At 30.8% G+C, this 21138-nt stretch overlaps 1 protein-coding gene across 5 annotated transcripts in view; it reads right to left on the bottom strand.

Annotated features, from left to right (window-relative positions):
* The window catches only part of Snup (snurportin-1), a 48026-nt gene that overhangs the window by 21711 nt on the left and 5177 nt on the right, over positions 1-21138 (bottom strand). For 4 of the 5 annotated variants that reach the window (XR_012755879.1, XR_012755880.1, XM_075361595.1 and 1 more), the window contains exons 2-5: positions 18958-19054; positions 15743-15889; positions 10675-10836; positions 5553-5957 (exon numbers count right to left, since the gene is read on the bottom strand). Coding sequence is in view for 3 of the 5 variants with exons in the window: in XM_075361595.1 (XP_075217710.1) it covers positions 5553-5957; positions 10675-10836; positions 15743-15889; positions 18958-19054 (811 nt within the window). In the remaining 2 variants the exon portion in view is untranslated. The remainder of the gene's footprint in view (positions 1-5552; positions 5958-10674; positions 10837-15742; positions 15890-18957; positions 19055-21138) is intronic. The other variant, XM_075361596.1, reaches the window with a different exon arrangement.

Below are 21138 nucleotides of genomic sequence, written 5' to 3'. Positions count from 1 at the left end.
AAAAACACATCATATAAAATCAAGCGATTGTTGATGTAGATTAGAAGAGCAAAACTATTGTCTCTAGTCAAAGACAGATATATTAAAAACACACAAAACTGTGATGAAAATAGATTATTTTTCTATTACTATCAAAATCTTTTATAGGGAGATAAATAAAACATCTTTGGAAATTTTTATGTTCTTTAAACACATCCAAATTTTTTTAAATACTCTTAATTTAACAAAAAACAAATCGATTAAACTGCCTATGCAGATTAAAAATGTTTACAAACACAAAAAAAACACAGAACACAATTTTTACATTTAAAATCAATATAAATCAATTTATATAAAAAATAAACATGTACTGTATTTTGTCAACGGATATTTGCACAAGCGACATCCTGTTCTTTCCTTACAGTCATTTTATATTTTACAATACCGGGTTTGTATGTTACAAAGCCGACCTTTGTCTGTGATTTATCGCCCATGACTCACACCCAATACCTAAATGTACATTGTATGCTGACTTTTGGCAGATTAGTTATTGGGTTCTTTTCATAACTCACAATAACCCTTCCGTTTTTGTGAAAACTACCCACGCTAAGTTATTTATCTAAGTCAGTACGATTCTGCATTGTGCATGAAATACATATAACTGGCCAGTAGTCCTACAATAGTTGAAATGCTTGCGTGTTATCAGCGCCCAGAGTAAAATAAATAAAAGAGAAAAAAAGGAAGAATAACGTAACAAAATCTACATGATAAAAAATAAACAAACAACTAAAATAACATTGAAACAACAAAAAACTACAAATTTAAAAACAAAAACCAAAACTTACAACTAATAACAAGAAAAATAAATTTAAAACGAAACAAAGAATAAAAACAAACAAAAAATCTAAAATTTTAATAAAATAAATAAAATTCAAAAAAGACCGTGAGGAGTGTATGGGCCCCTTCTCAGATAACAGAACACTAAAGAAAACAAACTTAAAAAACTAATAAAAGCAATATATATTAAATTCTATGCACTAAACTGATCCGTCGCAGAAATAACAATACCCGGCTTAAAATCTCCTTCTCATTACCCAGGATTTGACGAATGTTTGTTATTGATGTTGTTTTGTTGCATATATTCATGTCCGGTGATCTGCCAGGTTTTTCTCGTTGGAAGAGGTTCTATTGCAGTTCAGAAAGTATGTCTGCTGTTTTGTGTAGAAGGGAACTTGATTGTGTTTTCAATCGACAGCTCTCGAATAATCATCATGTCTGAGTGGATGTTCAGAACTTGCATCTTTATGTTGCTAGTTTATATTTCCAGTATAGGGTTCCTGCTGATCATCTTGAAGTCTGGGATAATATCCTACAATTCTCTGGCACTGGTCCAATCCTTATAGGTGCAGATGTGAATGCTAAGTCAGTCTTATGGCACAGCGGTTTCACCAATGATGGCGGTGAATTGATAAAGGACTTTTTAGCACAGCATGAACTACAGGTATATAAAACGTACCTAGTGTGTTGCCCACCAACATAGGTATGGTAGATGGGTGCCAACTGTTTGTGGAACAAACATTGATGTTACTGTTGGTAGGTTTATCCCTATTAATGTTTGTAATTGGAAGGTAACTGATGATTGATCAAGTAATCATCAATTGATTGTCTATGAGATTGCTGGTGGCTTGAGTGAGCGTTACTGATGTAACATTCCAGTTCAGCAGGGTCATTTCCTAACCCACCAGGTGGGTCTAGTGGTGAATGCGTCTTTCCAAATCAACTGATTTAGAAGGTCTAGAGTTCCAGCGTTCAAGTTCTAGTAAAGTCAGTTATTTTTACATGGATTTGAATACTAGATCATGGTTACCAGTGTTCTTTGGTGGTTGGGTTTCAATTAATCACACATCTCAGGAATGGTCGAACTGAGACTGTACAAGACTACACTTCATTTACATATCACCCTCATTCATCCTCTGAAGTATTATCTGAACGGTAATTACCCGAGGCTAAACAGGAAAAAGAAAGAAGGGTCATTTCCTGCACAGGCATGTGGATTGGAAGAAATTTGTTGATCTTCTTTCAACCAGGCTCCAAGTTTTGGACTGAAGTCTGGTTGGCTTGGATTTGAAAGATCTGGCAGTTGGTTTGTCGATGGCTTTCATTGATGTCGCTGAGTGTTCAATTCCCTGAACTTCCGGCCAAGAGAGGATTTCATCACATGAAATAGGGAACTGTCAGCATGAAGAGGGCTTTATCATTTTCGGAGAGCTTCTCAACATGAGGATGGTCCGAAACGACAAGCAATCCTTGTTGCTGAATACAGGGAACTGAGATCTCGTTACTTTCATAAAATACAGACTACGAAAAAGAAGAACTAGTGTTCGTTTGATCATGAGTAGAGAGGAAAAGGGATCCCTGGGGCATAGTATATAGGGTCTTGGAACACAAATGATGAAAGGACGTTTTTCTGTCTGCTCTCTCAACCAGGTTTGGTGTCATCTCAGATATTTCTGAAATTTTACACAAATTAGTGGACGGTTTACTGGCTGATGATAGTGAAGCTAGAGAAAGCGCATACCATGTGTGGGTGTGGCAAGAGGTTGCTCAGTTCTGCAGGGATGTAGTGTCCTTGGAGATTACTGAGGCTAGGTGCATCAAAGTGTCTGTAGTTTAGGTAGAGGCAAGAACCCAGGCCCCAGGCTTTGATGGAATAACGGCAGTGGGGTTTCTTGTTCGCTCGATTGGGATGAGCGTAAGAGCTATCACACAAATTTTTAATAAATTTTTGTTTGGTGGATACTTCCCTGTGTTGGACGGGGATTGTAAAATTGTTGTTTAAAGGTGGCAACAAAGATCCTGCCATTACTTCTTTGTATCGGCTCTTGACGTTGCTTCCGGTTATTATTATGGTCTTTGAAAGGTTCTGTATCTGTGTATAAATGAGAGATTAACTTAGCAAAGATTGTTGACAAATAATCAGTACGGGTTTCATCCCAGAAAGGATACTGAGAACACCATACTTCGTGTGAGAGTGTGGTAATGACCAGTGGGATGGAAAATGTCCTGGGAATTTTCCTGGACATTTCTGGGGCATTTAATAATCTATGGGGGCCTTCTGCTATTTATCAACTCAAAAAAAGAGAATGTACTGCAATTGAATTGCAAGTTATGCAAAGTTACTTCAGTCATTGGAATGTGCTGCTCCGCAAGAACAGCCATGAGGCTGGTAAAACGCTGTCCAAGGGATGTCCTCAGGGCAGCTAGTTAGGTCCTTTATTGTGGCTGATGTTGTTTGATTCTCTCCTGTGGCTGAGGTTGCCCAGCAGGTGTTGCATCAAGGCTTATTAGGCTGACTATGGACTCCTGCTGGTCAAAGGAAGCTCACGGATAGAGGTTGAACTCCAAGCCACTCAGGCTTGCAGGGTGCTTGAGCTGTGGGGTCATCAACACAAGATGATGTTTAGCCCAGAAATGACCACAATGATGCTCCTCAAAGGCTGTTTGGCAGCGGGCGGCGAGTCCATGTTTCAATGGCGGGCCAGCATATGGAGTATGTTCAAATTCAAAAGTACCTCGAGATGTTTCTTGATGAGAAACTGCAATTTAAAAAGCACCTCCAATATGTCACACAGAAGGCCTGCAATGCCTTCTTTGGTATTCAACGTGTGGTCAATCCTAATGGGGGACTTAATTTTAAGACCATGAGCATCCTGTATTAAGGCGTGTCCAAGGCTATTATGCTATATGTGGTGCTTGTTTGGGTGGCTAGGCTAAAATATAAAAGTTATCGAGACATATTATTAACGGCTCAACACCTAATATTGTTAACGGTTACAGGTGGTTACCGTACTATTTCACAGGAAGCAGTCTTAGTGATTGTAGGCATGAAACCGATAAACTTGATTGCATCTGAGAAGCAGAAACAGTATGTTGCTAAGTCCGGTGAGTTGACTTCGGATAAAGTTCAAGAAACTGAACAATATGGCAATGCCTTGTGGCAAGCTGGATGGGATGAGGCAATGGGTGGGTGTTATATGCATTATCTCTTTCCAAATGTTGTTGGTTTGAGGGATGCCTCTTGGGTACACCCTAGTAAGAAAGTGACATAATTTTTTTCCGGCCATGGTGCTTTTAGAAACAGACTACAGAAATTAGGCCTGGTGGATTCTGAGATGTGTCCTCTGTGAGGACAATTGGACGACACCTACAATGTTTTATATGAGTGCTCAAAGTACAAGTTATGTGCACGGAGACCATCTGTCGGCTTGATCTATCAGGTCAGCATTGGATCTCCATGTAAACTGGAGGAGCCTGGCTGAATGGGCAATAGTGGAAAGATTTATAGTATACTTGGCAAAGGAGAGGATTGCCGAGGCGATCTAGAACCCTGCTTAGATTTCTGCTTGTATTTTGTAAATTATGTTTTTGTCCTTTGTTTTGTTCCAATGTTATATGTAGTTATTTTTCCATGTAATATTTTTATGTTTCGATTTTATGTGTTGAACTTACTTTTTAACTTCTACAGGTAGGTAGTTCAGTTCCTTTGTTTTGTTAGGTATCTTCAGTCTTACTTAAGACTCAGTGAGATATGTCTGGTTTTTAGTTCATTAAATCCAATGGGAATGTCACTTGTGACATTCATATCGGTGGCATCATGGCCGAGGCGGACTGGAATATGTCAAAAGCTGAGGTTTCAAAGATGACTTCTGGTAAAGCCCATAAGGGATTCGAACAGAGGGGATGGCGGAGAACGTCTTCCCCTACAGGGGTCAAGATGAATCAAGGAACAGCATCATTCCACTAATAAAATGCTACAAAACTAATTAATTTTAAAAGAAATAAATTCTTTGTGTTAATTTATTATATTCAATATGAAAATATTAAAATTATTTCTAAATGACCATGATAATTTCCACTAAACTATTTTTTTTTTAATGAAAAAAGTATTAATAACATTTCCATTGAGGTAAAGGTTTTACATGTATTATACAAGTTAATGTAATATTTTTTTGAGGTATGTATCACAGGGGCCAAAATCATTAGAAAATTTTCACACAATAAAAACCAGAAAAATTACAATAATATTTCGAGTAAATCTTATAAATAACAATAATAATATATTAAAATTTTTCTCATGGAGATACCGTTTAAATGAACTGTGATGGTCGAGTCAAGTTCATCTTATGCCACAACATTAAATGTGAATGTTTGAATTCAAGTAAACTGGATATCCCAAAAAACTTTGTTACCTTGATCAGTTGTCTAAGATTAACTTACATGTAAATCAATTAACATTAACTTAGTAATGTAAATCGATTAACTTTCTGCTCCCTCAATAGAACATAATATCATTTTCAGTATGTTGCAACAACCTTTATTTCATCCAAAAACATAAAAACAAAAATCCTTTAATAATAAAACTCACATCCATTTGCTTTACAGTACATCATTATTATGAGGAAAGCACTAAGACTGAAAAAAATGCCATTATAGAAATAATGGCATTAATCTAATTCATAAAAGAAATATAATGAAGTTATACATAAAAAGGAAAAAAATAATAAAAAGATTACCTTAATTTTATGAAGATTTTTTTTGCTTTCCCTGTTCTCTTGTCTTCTTACTTCCTTCTCATTCAAATAGTGTGTAAATGATACATATCCATCAGGTTTTTTTGCATTATATTCTGGATTAATCTTTACATCAAACACCTCAGGTAACATATAAGGTTTCAACCAACCGACCAAAGGAGTATAGCCTGATGTATAATGCGTTTCAGAATGGAAAAACAATAAACCATCTAATTTTGGACAATCGCCAAGAAAAAAAGGATAATTTTCAAGAGTTTTAGATATAACATTAAAATTGCAAGAATAACGTTGTAATGCTATCGAAGGATATATATTTTCGTTAGTCTTTATCGAATAATGTGGGTTTTCTTGAAATTTTGTATTCAACCAGTAAAATCTGAAATCAGCCTAAAGCAAAGTACAAGCATCGGTTAAATTATCCTCCAGTGATATCACAACAACCTACTTTAAATTCCAAAATTAAAAAACATTAAATTATTTTGTTATATGTAATGGTTTTCGTAACTGCAATGATTTTAGACTGTCTAACACAAGATAGAGCTCCTGAAAATAGCACAGATGCTCCCAAGAATATAATCCACACCATAATCATAGTATAATATAATAGATAGAATTAATCCACACCAGGCCTATTAAGAAAGATGAGAAGTGGTTTCTACTGATCCGTGGGATATCAGAATACAGGTCTCACTAAAATAGAGATTATATTCAGCCCTGCATTGACTTTCACTCAGTTCAACTCAGAAGCTGGCTGTTTAGTGAAATATAATTAATCTCTGAGGAAGCAACTACAACCATGGCTGCTTTTATTTTACAGCCTTTATATCCACCACATCATACAGAAGATATTATAAAGCAAAAGATTATTGCATATTTTTCTGTAAGAGGAACAATGTATTATCTACCTTGCCTTTATAGTATCGAATTAGTAAGCATGTTAAAAATTTACAAAGAAAACAAATTCATAATTTTTATAATAATTTCAAAATAACTACAGAGGTTACAAAAGATTAAAATGGGATAAGGACCTTTCTAGTTCCTATTTAAAAATATAATGAATTTAATATTTCTTATAAACATCACTTTATGTGATGACAATAAAACTAAAAAAAAATCACATCAATCGAACTTTTTTTTGTTAACAGAACTGTATTCTAAGGATAATACTCAAGGTTCATCTTTCATTATATAAGAGGGGTATCCAAAAATAAGTAATGCTGAATAATTTTTTTGAGCGACACCGAACATCCAAATTGTTCACAAATATTCATCTTAAAATTGTAACACAAAAACACAGAACATGGACCTATTGAAAAGAATCTTAAAACATAATTGAACGTAAATTTTATAACTTGTTTATTTACAAGCACCGATATGTAATATAATATAAATAGTGCAGTATAAGTAATGAATAATCATCTGGCAGGCAATCCACTGTAAGGTGTGCCAAGCCTACAGTATTTTGCTTCAGTTTCCCTAACATCACTGCTCAACATGGTTTGAAAGATGTTCCATATTGGCTTTTCTCAGTATTTGAAAATGTATTCTTTAATTTTCTTTACAGCTGATAATATTGAATAGAAGTCTGCATGAAATTTTAATTCCTCTTAAGGAAAACAGCCACTGAAAAAGAAGGGATGGCTCAAGATGATTTGAAGAAGCATTAAATAAAACAAAAGTCTACAAATGGTTTTCACTTTTCAAACAGGTAAATGATACCTTGAAGAGACCAACCTAGACAACCTTCTGCATCAGAAGTGATAAAATCTTGAAAAAACTTTGCAGTGCAAACAATAAAAATCAACAGCGGACAACTGAAGAGATTTTGAGTTAATGAAATGTGTGTTTTGCTAGTTCATGCTAACAAATTTGAACATGAATAGCATTATTGAAAAATGTGCACCTCATTTGCCAATACAAGATAAAAAAAATAATAATATTCATATTAAAGTATACTTAATGTCTTAATGTTCAACAGTTTTTGTCAAAAAAATAAGATGAAACTGCTGTTCTCATCCTATTCACCTGACCTCACTTCATGCGGTTCTATATTATTGTCAAAAAAAAGATTCAATAGAAAACGTTTTTGTAATGAGGATGAAGAAAACGAAAAACTGCATTAGTTCAAGGTCAACGTTAACCTTGAAAAATTGTAATCGTGTAAATATTGTTGAAAAAAATGAATCCAGTTCACATATGAAGATTACTTTAAACCGACTAGTTTCAACAAATGAAACTACATCACATTACAATACAGATTATTTTTGAAACCCCCATTTATAATATACACAACATAACAATTAACAAATCGGTTATTAATACTTTTGCATTTTAGTTAAGGTTGGAAATTTAATAATTCTAACAAATTGCTACTTCTATATATTATTGATACTTACTTAATGAACCGGCTAAATATCACCTGTATTTGAGACATGATGTTAATTTTCTACTTTTAAAAGAGGACAATGAGGAAACACCACTCCTAATTTCCCTAATAAACCTAGTACATTATTCTCAGAAATGGCTATGCTATTTTTATGAATGACTTGTGTTGTCATGTCACTTACCTAATTTATAAAAAAAAATGATTCATCACCTAGAGATAACTAGAAATAAACACCTAATAACCAATCTAACAAATCATAACATAAAATTTAAAAGCAAATGTAATGTACACTATGATGTTTTTCATAACCAGAAATCCTGTTACTAATAAACTGGATAACATTTTATCGTTGCAAAGTAATAAAAAAAGTAAGTAACTTTTCCTGTTTTCCTTCAATTTTATATATTTTTTGAAATGAAAATCTACCTAAGGTGTTCAGAGCTAACTAAAAATTAATCGGTTCAAAGAACACGTAGCCATTTATACTTAAGATAATTTAACTATACTTTCATTCAAAAGTAAAGTATTTTTTTTACACAGCCAATAAATGGTAAAAACAAAATTTTAAGGCAATAGTTTCCAAAAGAACATTGAACTTTGTACAGTGATATATATGACGTGTTCATAATCTATCTTCTTTAAAATATTAATTGAGGACTGTACATTACTCCAGTTTATAGGCAACTTACAATATACGATTTGTTTTATTTACTGTAATAATTTTATTAACTATATTCAGAAAAGGTTCTAACAAAATGTAATACAACATATTAACTATTTATGCTGCTGACAGTAACTTGGACTAATATTACCTTTGAAATTGAATGGTTCATCATTAAACTAACAAAACATTTTAAAAATTATATAATTATAACATGAAATAGATTGCTATTTTATACTAGAACTGCTGGATATAATACACTTCTTATAATTTAACTGGATGCATATTCATCCACAGTTACAACAAAAACACATAAAGGTACTATGTGCAACAAAATAATCTATTGCTAATCATCACATGGAAACAAGGCAGGTACAAAAACATTAATGAACTTAATTTGAGAGAAACAACATATTAAAACACAAATATAACATCGATTGAATAAATTACTAAATGCCATTTTTAGGCACTTCCTAATCTTTTTAAGGCCAGAAACATTAACATCAATTCTTTTGGGAATTCCACTAAGTTAGAATAATTTGCTCTGAAAAGTCTTTATAAGAACAATCTTCATTAATCTAAGTAAGATATTTATAATTCTTAATAATCTAATTATTTATTACACCTTAAAAAAATGGAAGCAGCAACAAAAAATAATGAAAATTTTAAAAAAGGCCGGTTAACATTTCTCAAGTTTTAAAAATGATAATAATTTTCTTACTGAACGACAGGTAATAATTTTTTAAACATGTTTTAGAACATAAATCTGCATACAGGTATGAAAATTATACAGAACAAACAATTTTGGAAATCTAAATAAATGCAAAAACAAGGGGTAATTTTGCATGAAAAATCTTAATACTGTAATTTGAACCTTTTGAATGAAAATATCTATATTTAATAAAATAACATGCACGTCAGTAAGAATCAGCAACATAAAAAAATCATAACTTTTAAGACAGTAAAACTCCAGTATAACATTTTTTATATGAATGAAGAAAAATAACACATAACTAACAGAAAAATGGTACAAAATGAAATGTAAAAATCAGGTGTTTCTTGGCTTCACAAAAATCAAAATCTAATGATACAATATTTTACATTTTCTAACCTTCGCCAGAATATGAATACTAATACTAATAATAATATTAATAATATAAGTGTGTGCATAATAATATTAATTTTGAAAGATAAACCATAATTTAAACTCTCAGTCCAAAATGTTTAATTAATTTCTTGTTAGTATTGACCGTGGGTGATAATCATTACTTTAGCAAGTAAAGCGCTCAAAATAAAGCTTTATAATTCCAAGGATTTATATAATAATTATTAGCACACCAAAAACCTAACAGGCTTTTGGAAAACAGCTGTACATAAAATTGATAATTACAAGTTTTTACTGAAATTTTCAATTCAATTATTAATTTTTTTCAGAATTATAATCACACATATCTTTAGGTACGTATACTTAATTTATTCTATAGTAAAACTTTTATAAATAGTGAAAGAGCATCTGATCATGTCTACTGGAATAAGGAATATTAAAGAGCAAAAGAGCTTTTAAATATTATAATTCAAGAATCACACCTACATCAGAAAACAATAAAAATAAGAAATTAATGGGAAGAATAAATAGAACAACTTAATCGTAGCAATTCAGAATATGTAAGGAAATTAGCTGGGAGTTTTCATTAGAGGATTGATTAAAACAGTGCTATAAAAATCAATATAAGAGGCAAAGATAAGAATGGAGTATAATAAAATTTATAGATCATTTAAAAGGAGACGGGAACTATCAGGACCCAAAACCATACCTAAAGAGATAGAATGCATGCAAGCAATCTGTAATTAGGGTAGATAAACATGTAATGATATGATGATGTTAAACCTAGCAGTACAGGTATAATACAAGTAGAGTAATACACAGACAAACATGATCTCAAAAACATTATCAGTGAACATGTTAATAGATAGAAAAAATGAGTGTCAATAGAATAAAATAAAATAATAGAAAAACATTAATAAACATCAATAAAAAAAAAAATGTACAATTATACCTGACAATTTTTTAGGGACATTCCATTCCACTGAATAACGTCCAGAACATAAAAGGATTCTGTCTTACTATTCCAGATGCAATCAAGAACAGTTTTTGGCGGAAGCAGTGTTTTAAAATGTCGAGTTGGAATGCCTTTTTTGGTGTATGATATCGTCTGATTCTAAAAACATACAATTTTAAATTTATCATTTAATATTATTTTGGCAATTACTTCTATCATAATCATTATAAATCATAAATTAGAAAGTCAAAAATCAACACTTATTGAAAATGTTTTTTAAATTGAATAAAAATGGCAAATGATTTCTAATCATAAGTACATCTTTTGAATTTGAATTACTTCATTCATTTATAGTATTCTACCAATACGGCTGGTCCGGTCACAGCTGCAGCTCTCCACCTTCTATGCTAACCTCTCTGTTTCAGCATATTTTCCCTTTTTCATAATCCCATCCATCATTTGAAATTCCTTCCTTCCTCTTCCTTTCTTTTCATTCACCAAGCCTTCTATCGCATCTAGTGATGAACAACTTCTCATATAATGTCCTAGCCAGTTTCTTTTTCTATATTCAATCAAATTTTATATTTTCCTGTTCTCTCTGATTCTCCTTAATACTTCATTTGTTACATCGTCTTATCATCTGACATTTATCATTCTACGCTACACCCACAACCCAAAAGCCTAAATTTGTTTTCTGCCTTTTTCATTGTCCACGTTTCAGCTCCAAAGAGCATTACACACCAAATAAAACATTTCATTAATCTCTTCCTTAATGCTAATGTTTAAACTTTCCACGCAGCAGTCTTCCCTTCTTATTATATGCCTGCTTACTTCTTGATATTCTTTTTTCAATTTCTACTGTGCAAATCAGGTCACAGTTATAAAGCTCCCAATTACTGAAATGTCTTCACCTGCTCAAAAACTTCATTTCCTATCTTAATCACAATACTCTCTTCTTTTTCACCTAATACCATACATCTTCTTCTTTATGTTGATCCTTATACCCTGGCTTTCTCAAGCTTCATTTAAATCATCAAACATTTTATTTAGTTCTCTCGTTATAGTGTAGCTCTTTTATTACAAGTAGATTTTCAACTAGATCACTGAGACTTTTAAGCTCTACTACATATCTAACGAGTCACTTTATTTTTTTTATTTTTTCCTGTTTAGCCTCCAGTAACTACCGTTAAGATAATACTTCAGAGGATGAATGAGGATGATATGTATGAGTGTGAATGAAGTGTAGTCTTGTACATTCTCAGTTCGACCATACCTGAGATGTGTGGTTAATTGAAATCCAACCACCAAAGAACACTGGTATCCACGATCTAGTATTCAAGTCCGTGTAAAAATAGCTGGCTTTACTAGGACTTGAACGCTGGAACTCTCGACTTCCAAATCAGCTGATTTGGGAAGACGCGTTCACCACTAGATCAACCCGGTGGTGGGTTAATGAGTCACTTTATTATAAAAATTTAACATCACACACTCTGTCAATTCAAAACATACAGGTTCTGTTTTCACTTAAATTGAGTTAGAATTTATGTTTTGAAAAGATCTTCAGATTATTTTTAGATAAGGTGAATGTACATAATGCAATAATGAGATGTTTGATCGGTTAAAAAAATCTGAAGATCTTTTCATAAAATAATTATTGACTGTAGCTAAATGAAAACAGATCATGAATATCTTTGAATTGACTCAGTTTGCAATTGTAAATTTTTATATAAAATGACCTATTAGATATGTAATAGAACTCAAAATCCCAGCAACCAATATGAAGTTCTATATGTATTTTATTAATTTTATAATTTATTTGTAAAAAGAATAAATAAAATATTTTTTTTAAATGTAATATAATACAGGTAGGCCTTCATCTTGGTAACTGGAATTTTGAATTCTAATATTTATCTAACGCTTCATTTATATAAAAATTCATAATTACCAACTGAGTAATTCAAAGGTATACAGAATTGTTTTCACTTAGGTTGAGCCAGTATGCATTTTTGAAAAGATCTTCGGATTTTTTTTAGTTGTTGAATCTTCATGAAGCAATGATGAAATCTTTGAAGAGTTAAAAAATTGTTTGTGTATGATAAAAATAGCTGGCATTCATTCTGCTAAAACTAATTCACTATACAACATAAAGAATTTTGGTTTTCTTATGATATACCTACAACAATAATAGTTGCTTTTACAGAGAGATTGTAATAAACATTTTGTAATTGATAAATCTCATAATATATTAATAGTCCAGGCAATATCTATTTTAAAATGTGCATATTTGGATTTTTTCTACATTAGCGCTAATTTTTGTTTAATGCTTCCAGAATATCATCAGAAATGATTATTTTTTTATGCACCAGTTGAAAAAGTGTGCTTAAATTTTTATTAAAAAAAATAATAATAAAAAAATAATTTTTTTTCTCCTATTTACATAGATAACTGTTCCATTTTAGAGAAAAAATTGAGAGAAAAAAATTTTGTTATTAAATTTTACACACAACATCATTGGTTGCAAACTGAAAAATATATTATTGATGCAAAAATAGCAAAAACTGTCAAAAAAAATGAAGAAAAAACAAGATGTTTAGGGAATTTTTTTGAGTACTCTTATTATACACAGAACCTTCAGATCTTGCCTCAAAGAACTTTTTGATATGATAAAGCAACATGCCAAATTTCAACAAAATCAGTCTGACAGTTTTTGCACAACGTTGCAATCCAGATTTTAAAAAAGTGATTTTTTTTCAAACTGTGTAAAGTCTGAAATAAAGTCTCTGGAGACTTGTAAATTTAATCACATATAAAAGAGCAATCAAACTTTCAAATGCATTTTGAAAAATTTAAATCTATTAATTAGGAGAGCTTAGGAAATTTTTCAAATATACCTGCAATTTTTTGCTTTTAAAATATTGAATAGCTTCACAAATTTTTTATCTAAATTAATTTTAAAAAGCACACTTTAAAAGTACTTAGAAATATGATTCTTTAAAAAAAAAATTTGATTTATTATATCTGGATATAATAGATCAAAGTTGACCGTTGTTATACAACTTTTGAAATAAATTAATAGACAGATATTTAGCAATAATTCTCGTTTGCCAGTAATATATTTGAAGTTTTTAGCTTCCAAAACATAAATTAAAAAAAAAAAAACATAATTTTTCTTGTTAAAATTACAATTATGTTAATATTGCAAGTATGTTTGAAAAACTTCTCCTAAATTCTCCTAATTAACAGATTTAAATTTGTTAAAATTCAATTGAAAGTTTGAGTGTTCTTTTATATGTGATTAAATTTTCAAGTATCTAAAGCTTTACTTCAGGTTCTACACAATTTGGAAAAATCACTTTTTTTTTCAAATCTGAATTGCAACATTATTGTGCAAAAACTGTCAGACTAATTTTGTTGAAATTTGGTGCGTTGCTTTATCGTATCAAAAAGTTCTTTGAGGCAAAATTTAAAGGTCCTATGTATAAGTACTAAAAAAATTCCTAAAAAATCTTTTTTTTTACAGTTATTGCTATTTTTGCATCAATAATAATATATTTTTCAATTTGCAACCAATGATATTGCGTGTAAAATTTAATAACAAAACTTTTTCTCTGTTGATCTTTTCTCTAAAATGAACAGTTATCTGCAGAAATAAGAGAAAAAATTGGATATTTCTGAGTTTTTTACATTTTATTTAATAAAACTTTAAGCACACTTTTCAACTGGTGCATAACAAAATAATCATTTCTGATGATATTCTGGAGGCATTAAAGCAAAAATTAGCAATCGTATAGAAAAAGTCAAACCCAAAAAAGATACTGCCTGGATTATAAAGAAAATAGACAAAAATAATAAAACTAAAAGACCTATGACAATCAATTAATAGAAATTCATTTGCAAACAAGAAAAATATGCAGAGTATTTGAATGTTTCTTTTTTTACATTCAGTATTAGTCTAGTATCTTTGTAAGATGGACATCATTAACAGAAAAATGCATATCATGTGTAAAAATTTTCATGGTATAAAATGCAATCAATTTACAAAAATTTAACCCAATTTTAAACAAATTAGAAGTAATGATAGCTCAGCTTTATATTGCAGACAAAAGTTTTTTTCTAGAAGCCAGAAGCAAGGGTTATAAAATACAAGAGTTCCTTTCTAGAAGAAGTGAGTAAACAAAAATTTTCTAGACTTATTTGTGCAAATACTAACATTAATAACCAAATGAAGACTGTTGAGGCTGAAAAGTTAAACAATCATTTTCTACTTAAAATATTATAAATGTCCTATAAAAGTATTAAAATGTCCTAGCTAAAATTTAAACCCTGCATTTTATAATTATATTAAATGAACATAAATCAAACCAAATCATTTTCACCTCAATTGTAAAAACAGGTTCCCCAATTACAAAATCAAGAGCTTTCTGTAGTGTTTTTACCAATCCTGTGAGAAGAATATCAATATCATTAAATGAATCCTAAAAAATGTTTGCACTAGCAATTAATATATGAGGATCAATCAGGCACAAATAGACTTTTGTTTTCACGACTCATGTACGAATATGAATGGACTTATGCAGAAGACTATAGCTGTGGAGATGTTGGGAAGGGAAGGTCACCTCCAATCGCCTCAGCATTCATATCTCTTTGGTTAGTAGCATCACATCAGAGCAAGAAGTTCACAGTCAGTTGCACAATGTATTATTGTAAATTACTGCATGAATGAGGGCATCAATCCCTTTACAATTTTGAGAAGATTGCATGAGAAGTTTTGGGATTATAATGTCATCATGTACTTAAGTCTACGGTTGAGCCAACATGGTAAAATCTCCACAAACGCTGCGAAAAATTGTGTACTAAATGTTAAAAACAAAAGTCCAGTTTACACTTCAATGACCCTAATATTTATAAAATCAATATTAATTTTTAAAATGACATCCTGCAGCATTATAGATAGCAGCTTTAATATTTAACTGGCACCGAGTGCTAATTACCAGTTTACACTTAAAAGATTAGGTCAGATAAAAGTATAAATAATTTTTATAAAGTAACATTACATTGATATTACCATTTCTGAAACGATTATACTTCTTTTCCCATCTGGACAAGGTACCATAATCCAATTATCAGTAAAATTACTAGGTATATCAATTAACCATTCGGAAAACATTATCATATTTTTATATAATCTATTTTTTTTATGCCACGCTACCTTCTGGAAAAAAAATATAAATATAAAGTATACAATGAAAAAAAGGTGACAACACAATTGTTTCTGATGCATGCTAACATACAACTTAATTAAAAATATTTATAATTTTACTTAAATATAATATTTTTTACATTTATTTAATTCCATGATTCTAACTAAAGCACACGCACACACTGTATTTCATTTTCGCGGGTATAACGGTACTAACGGCAATGGTCAGCACCAACTAATGTAATTTCAATTTTTCAATCATGGCATCAGATTTATGTATAAATAAAATAAATTAAAATTCAACCTTCAGTAATTAAAGTACTTTCAGTTGTAATTACTTTTACATTATGACGATGACGACCGGTTATGATTTTAATATTTTTTAACTTTTTAATCTATTTATGTTCATTTTAATATTTTTAAATTAAAGTAAAAAATATTTCCTGATGGTCGAATGACTGAAAGCACTTGAAAAAAACACACATGAATTGTTGGTAAGGTTGAATTTTAATTAATTTTATTTATACATAAATAATTTCACAACTTACATAGTACAAATTTTGCTTGTGCGGTTGGCAGACTGGTGAAGCCACAAGGCGTAACACACCAGTTAATGAGTTAACCAGGCAATCGAGTTCGAGACCCAGCCAGACCAAGTTACTTTTTTACTCTTGAGATACTGAGGTTGACCTGCTCTACAGCCTCACCCCCTTGACCTTTTAAGTTGAAAATTTAATGGCATCAAGCCCCATAAGTAGAAGCAAACTGACAAAGTTTGGTGAAAACTGGTCCAGTAGTTCTAGCGATATAAGGTGATTTAGAGCCTAACACTGAACCCGCATGCGCGCGCGGGCACGCACCCACACACAAGAACATTAACATTTGGAAAATCCAGTTTTTGGGGTTCCTTAGTGTCAAAACATCAAGACTGGTGAAAATCGCATATGCTCAAATTGAACCGATTACAATACTCTCCCTTATAGAGCTAAGCGTTATCTAAACGAGAAAGTAAAAACATTATATCAAAAGGTACCATATTTATTTTTATATTCATATAATAAAACATCAAAAATAGAAAACATAATAATAATAATTTATTATGTTTTAATTAAAAGTTCATCAAATAATTTTCAACAATATCTCTTACTTCTTATTCTTTTCCTATCTATGGACACAGAAAGTTAAGGGAAGAATACTACCTCTCTACACTTTATCGCATTTAGCCTGAAGGATTTTTATGCTTGCATTGAAACAAAGACAGAGCTGCCCTAAGCCAAAAACAGTAATACCCAAGATGCAGATTCACTAGTTTCTGACAGTCTGCTGCAACTGTTTCATTTACAATAGGTCACCACAACCTCAGCATGGATCTAATCAATATCTTACCAAAATATAAGAATACTACTAATGAGGATGGTATAAAGGACACAAAAATCTAAGGATATTGAGAAGGGACAATCTACAAAAAGGCAGATCATTCAAAGAAGTGTTTCAAGACTATTTCAGGTAGTGGCTATCCATTCTACTCATACATCTCTAGTAACTTAACCCGGGATGAGAGCTGTACATTACTTTGATTACACTGACCACTTTATACAGCAGACCAGTACACAACCATAAGCCATTTGTCTCTTTGGGAGCAGCATATTTAAAACTCTTAATTTAAGCTGCAGAGAATTAAATACTTCAAACAAATACGTATTTTATATTAAACAATATTTTAATTCTGGACTAATTTAGAGATACATTGACTACACTCAGATGCGATGGATATTCCATCAGTCTTGATGTACATTTAAAAGTAAATATCATACCTAACTCATATATCAATATGAATATTACATTTGTTGAACTGTTAAAATCACTTCTTCATTGCAATAGTTACAATGATGAGATGTATAATTTTTTTTTAGGTATGAATAAATTGTATACAATAAAACTTTAGAACAAAACTGTAAAAAATGAATTTGAGAAAATTTTTATAAAGTCGATCAAAAACACTTACAGGTTTAAATAATTTTATCTTCAAACAAAACGTACTAAAATATGTCAAAAAAATGTTATAATTTAGATAAAACAAAAATCAACATTAAACCAACAAATAATTTTAAAAGACTTATCTTATGGTTAAAATTTAAAATGACTTCTTGTTTTTTTAAACATCAAGATCGATTACACATTACAGGTACAGTTACCCTTAGTAATACGATAGTTCTTAAAAATCATATAACTAATTACACTTCTACAATTACTAATTACACTTCAGTCGGTAAATTCTACTATTCTTAGGTGATATTTTATTAATTAATAGTTAACATTATTTATTAATATTAAAATCAGTAATTAATGTTAATTAACTTATAAAAATCGAATAATGACCTTTAATAAAGTTTAAAAAAGTAAAGGTTTAAAACAATTAAAAATATGGTTTAACCTATACATTTTAAAATAGTTGTAAAAGTAAATATAAATGAAACTTACATTCAGCTGTCAAGTCCTGTACAAATAAAAATCATAAAATGTTTTTCTTTTTATGAACAAAAAATTATTATTTTTTTTTTATTATTTTTTTAGGATTTTCATGCCTGTGCATGAAAATGTGAAATGGAAATTCTGCAGCGTATGAAAAATGTCATACCTGATTGGGAACTTCTAAACAAAAGCTACGTAAGATTTATTTCTTAGATATTATTTCAATCTAAAAACACCAAACAAAACCTAAATAAGAGAATTTCACAGCTCTGCTTTTTGTGATTTTTTTTCAATAACTACTTAAAAAAAAGTTCTCTAGACCCGATTTTTTTAAACTTATAAGGTAAAATATATAAACCATTAATTTTGCCCTATAATTTGACTCAAAAATTTTAGAGCAGCATCAATTAAGAAATCAGAGCAAGATTTTTCACTAACTGTTAACTCAAAAAACAAATATTTTAAAATCTATTTTTATAAATTGGTTTTTCTTATTTCGAGCTGTAGAATGCCTTCTTGAATATATGTCTTCTCATGGATTACCCCCATATTCAAATAGTGTAGTCTTAAAATGAGTACCAAAAGTATATTTTATTATTAGACCATACCATTTGAGAGCAACGTTCAATATAGACTTCTTCACTCCAACCACCACCATTTTTATCTTTTACACTCCTTCTTTCATTAAATTTAATACTTCTTTTCCTGAAAAAATAATACACATTTTAAATTTAAACCTACATTTAATACATTTGATTTATATCATTTTTAGCATCATATAAATACGCAATATTACTTATAATAAGGCCACAGGTAACAGACATGACAAACACAATTAAAGAAATATAATTACTAGAATAACTGTTATTTACCTGAGGTGCAACAGAACCCAAGAGGCCCCACCTAACAGCAAAATGGGGTGAAGCAAGCCTCCTCCATTCCAAGGGCATGCACACGCTCAATGAGTACAAGATCAAGTGACCTAACAGTCCAATGCTATGATGGAGTACAAGTTAGCAGCACTTGTGGCTTCCTTGTTCCTTTAGAACTCATGTCGGTAAGGTTCCCCGGCCCACGTTTGATGAATTACGCATTACACTAGTCAACATAAGATTTAAACTGAAAAGGGAGTAAGTGTTCTATACAGTATTTTATATGCTAAATCTGAATATGTATTCTGAAGAAACCCATCGTGTAACATTCTTAAGTTATTGCAACTACTTAAATTTATTTGTTCATCATCCGTGGAACAAACAATCAACTCAGTTAGTATGTCTGCATGTTTACTAATTTACATCTGATTTATATTGAGATGCATGCTGTTGACCTATATTTGATACATAACAAGTCAAATGATGTCATTTCATATCAAGCCAGAAACGTATAGACATGTCAGCGAGTCAAATAATGAGTAATTCAATGTGATAAAATTTTCTTCAGTACGAGCTCAGCTATTGGTATGACTTGCTGTGTTCTTAAGTTGTGGTAGTGGTTTTATCATACACACATTATAAATATTATTTCATAAGCGATGCAATAAATTCAGTGAAAGATTTTTATGACAAAACAACTTTGTTATTATTTTACTGAACATCAAGATTTGTTAAGTTAGTTGTGTGTGCGTGCGTCTGTAAGTGTTTCGCACTGTTTTATTGCACTCCATGATGAAACAATTTTTTTAAGTATTTTAAGTAATTAAGTATTTATAAATTAAATCTTAATTATTTCTATAATTAAGTAAATATTTTTGTAATATTTCGGTTTATTTTCATTCATTAAAACATTTTGAATTTTACAATAAATAATAAGCGGGCTTGTAAAAATTCTCCAAACATTTTTTATTATATTTCACAATGAAAACTGGTATTCAAATCTGCTGAAAACTGCTTAAAAACATTATTTTGACTGTTCTTTGGGAGACCAAGATAAATCCTGTGCTCCACATGTAGCACATCAAGTGCTATGTTAAACTAACCCAATTGAAAAAAAAAATAGCATGCCTTTTGACCTATGATTTGGGGAGGCCTACTAATCATTATGATGCCTGCTATTTTTGCTTAACAAATGTTACCGGTTTCAATTCAAACAGTAAAAGCAGTATCGCATACCCAAATGTTTGTTCAGCTATGAGACCGATTCTTTATGGCGTAATTTACAGATTCTGATCACTCCAACTTCTTGAAAAGAAATTTCTGATTCCCCAGAAGACTCAACCGCTGAATTCTCAACTTCAGTAGATAATTACATTCCAAAGAATCAAATGCTGAACTCACCTCATCATCTAATTCATGACTTGTATTTGTCAAAACGACATGCACAACTCCTAGGTTCACATCTGGAATTTATTAAACAAGCATACTAAAATTTCAATATATAGAAATTGAAACAAAAATTTACTGAAATACTTTAGAACAGATGGTTTAATTTGTTCCTGCCAATATTTTAGGGGGCTAATATCCAAACTGGAGACCAAATATGTTATTCATGACTGGCATTTATTTGTATTCACCAAAAAGAAGCTTAAAGACAGTGTTGTGTAACTGGAAGAAGTTTTCTTCTATACCGGTAGCAGATGCTGTAGGAATGAAAGAAACATATGAAAGTATGTCAAAAATTTTAAAAGCTATTAAGTATGATGAACACTCATGATGAAACATTGCTGACATAAAAGTGATAAGGCTTTTCAGTTTTTGTTTTTTTTGTTTTTTGTTTTTTCTGTTTAGCCTCTGGAAACACCATAAGGTATTACTTCAGAGGATGAATGAGGATGATATGTATGAATGTAAATG

The sequence above is a fragment of the Lycorma delicatula genome, chromosome 3 (genome assembly GCF_047948215.1).
Source record: "Lycorma delicatula isolate Av1 chromosome 3, ASM4794821v1, whole genome shotgun sequence".
NCBI classification, from domain to species: Eukaryota; Metazoa; Arthropoda; class Insecta; order Hemiptera; family Fulgoridae; genus Lycorma; species Lycorma delicatula.
This window is presented reverse-complemented; position numbering and strand designations above follow the sequence as displayed.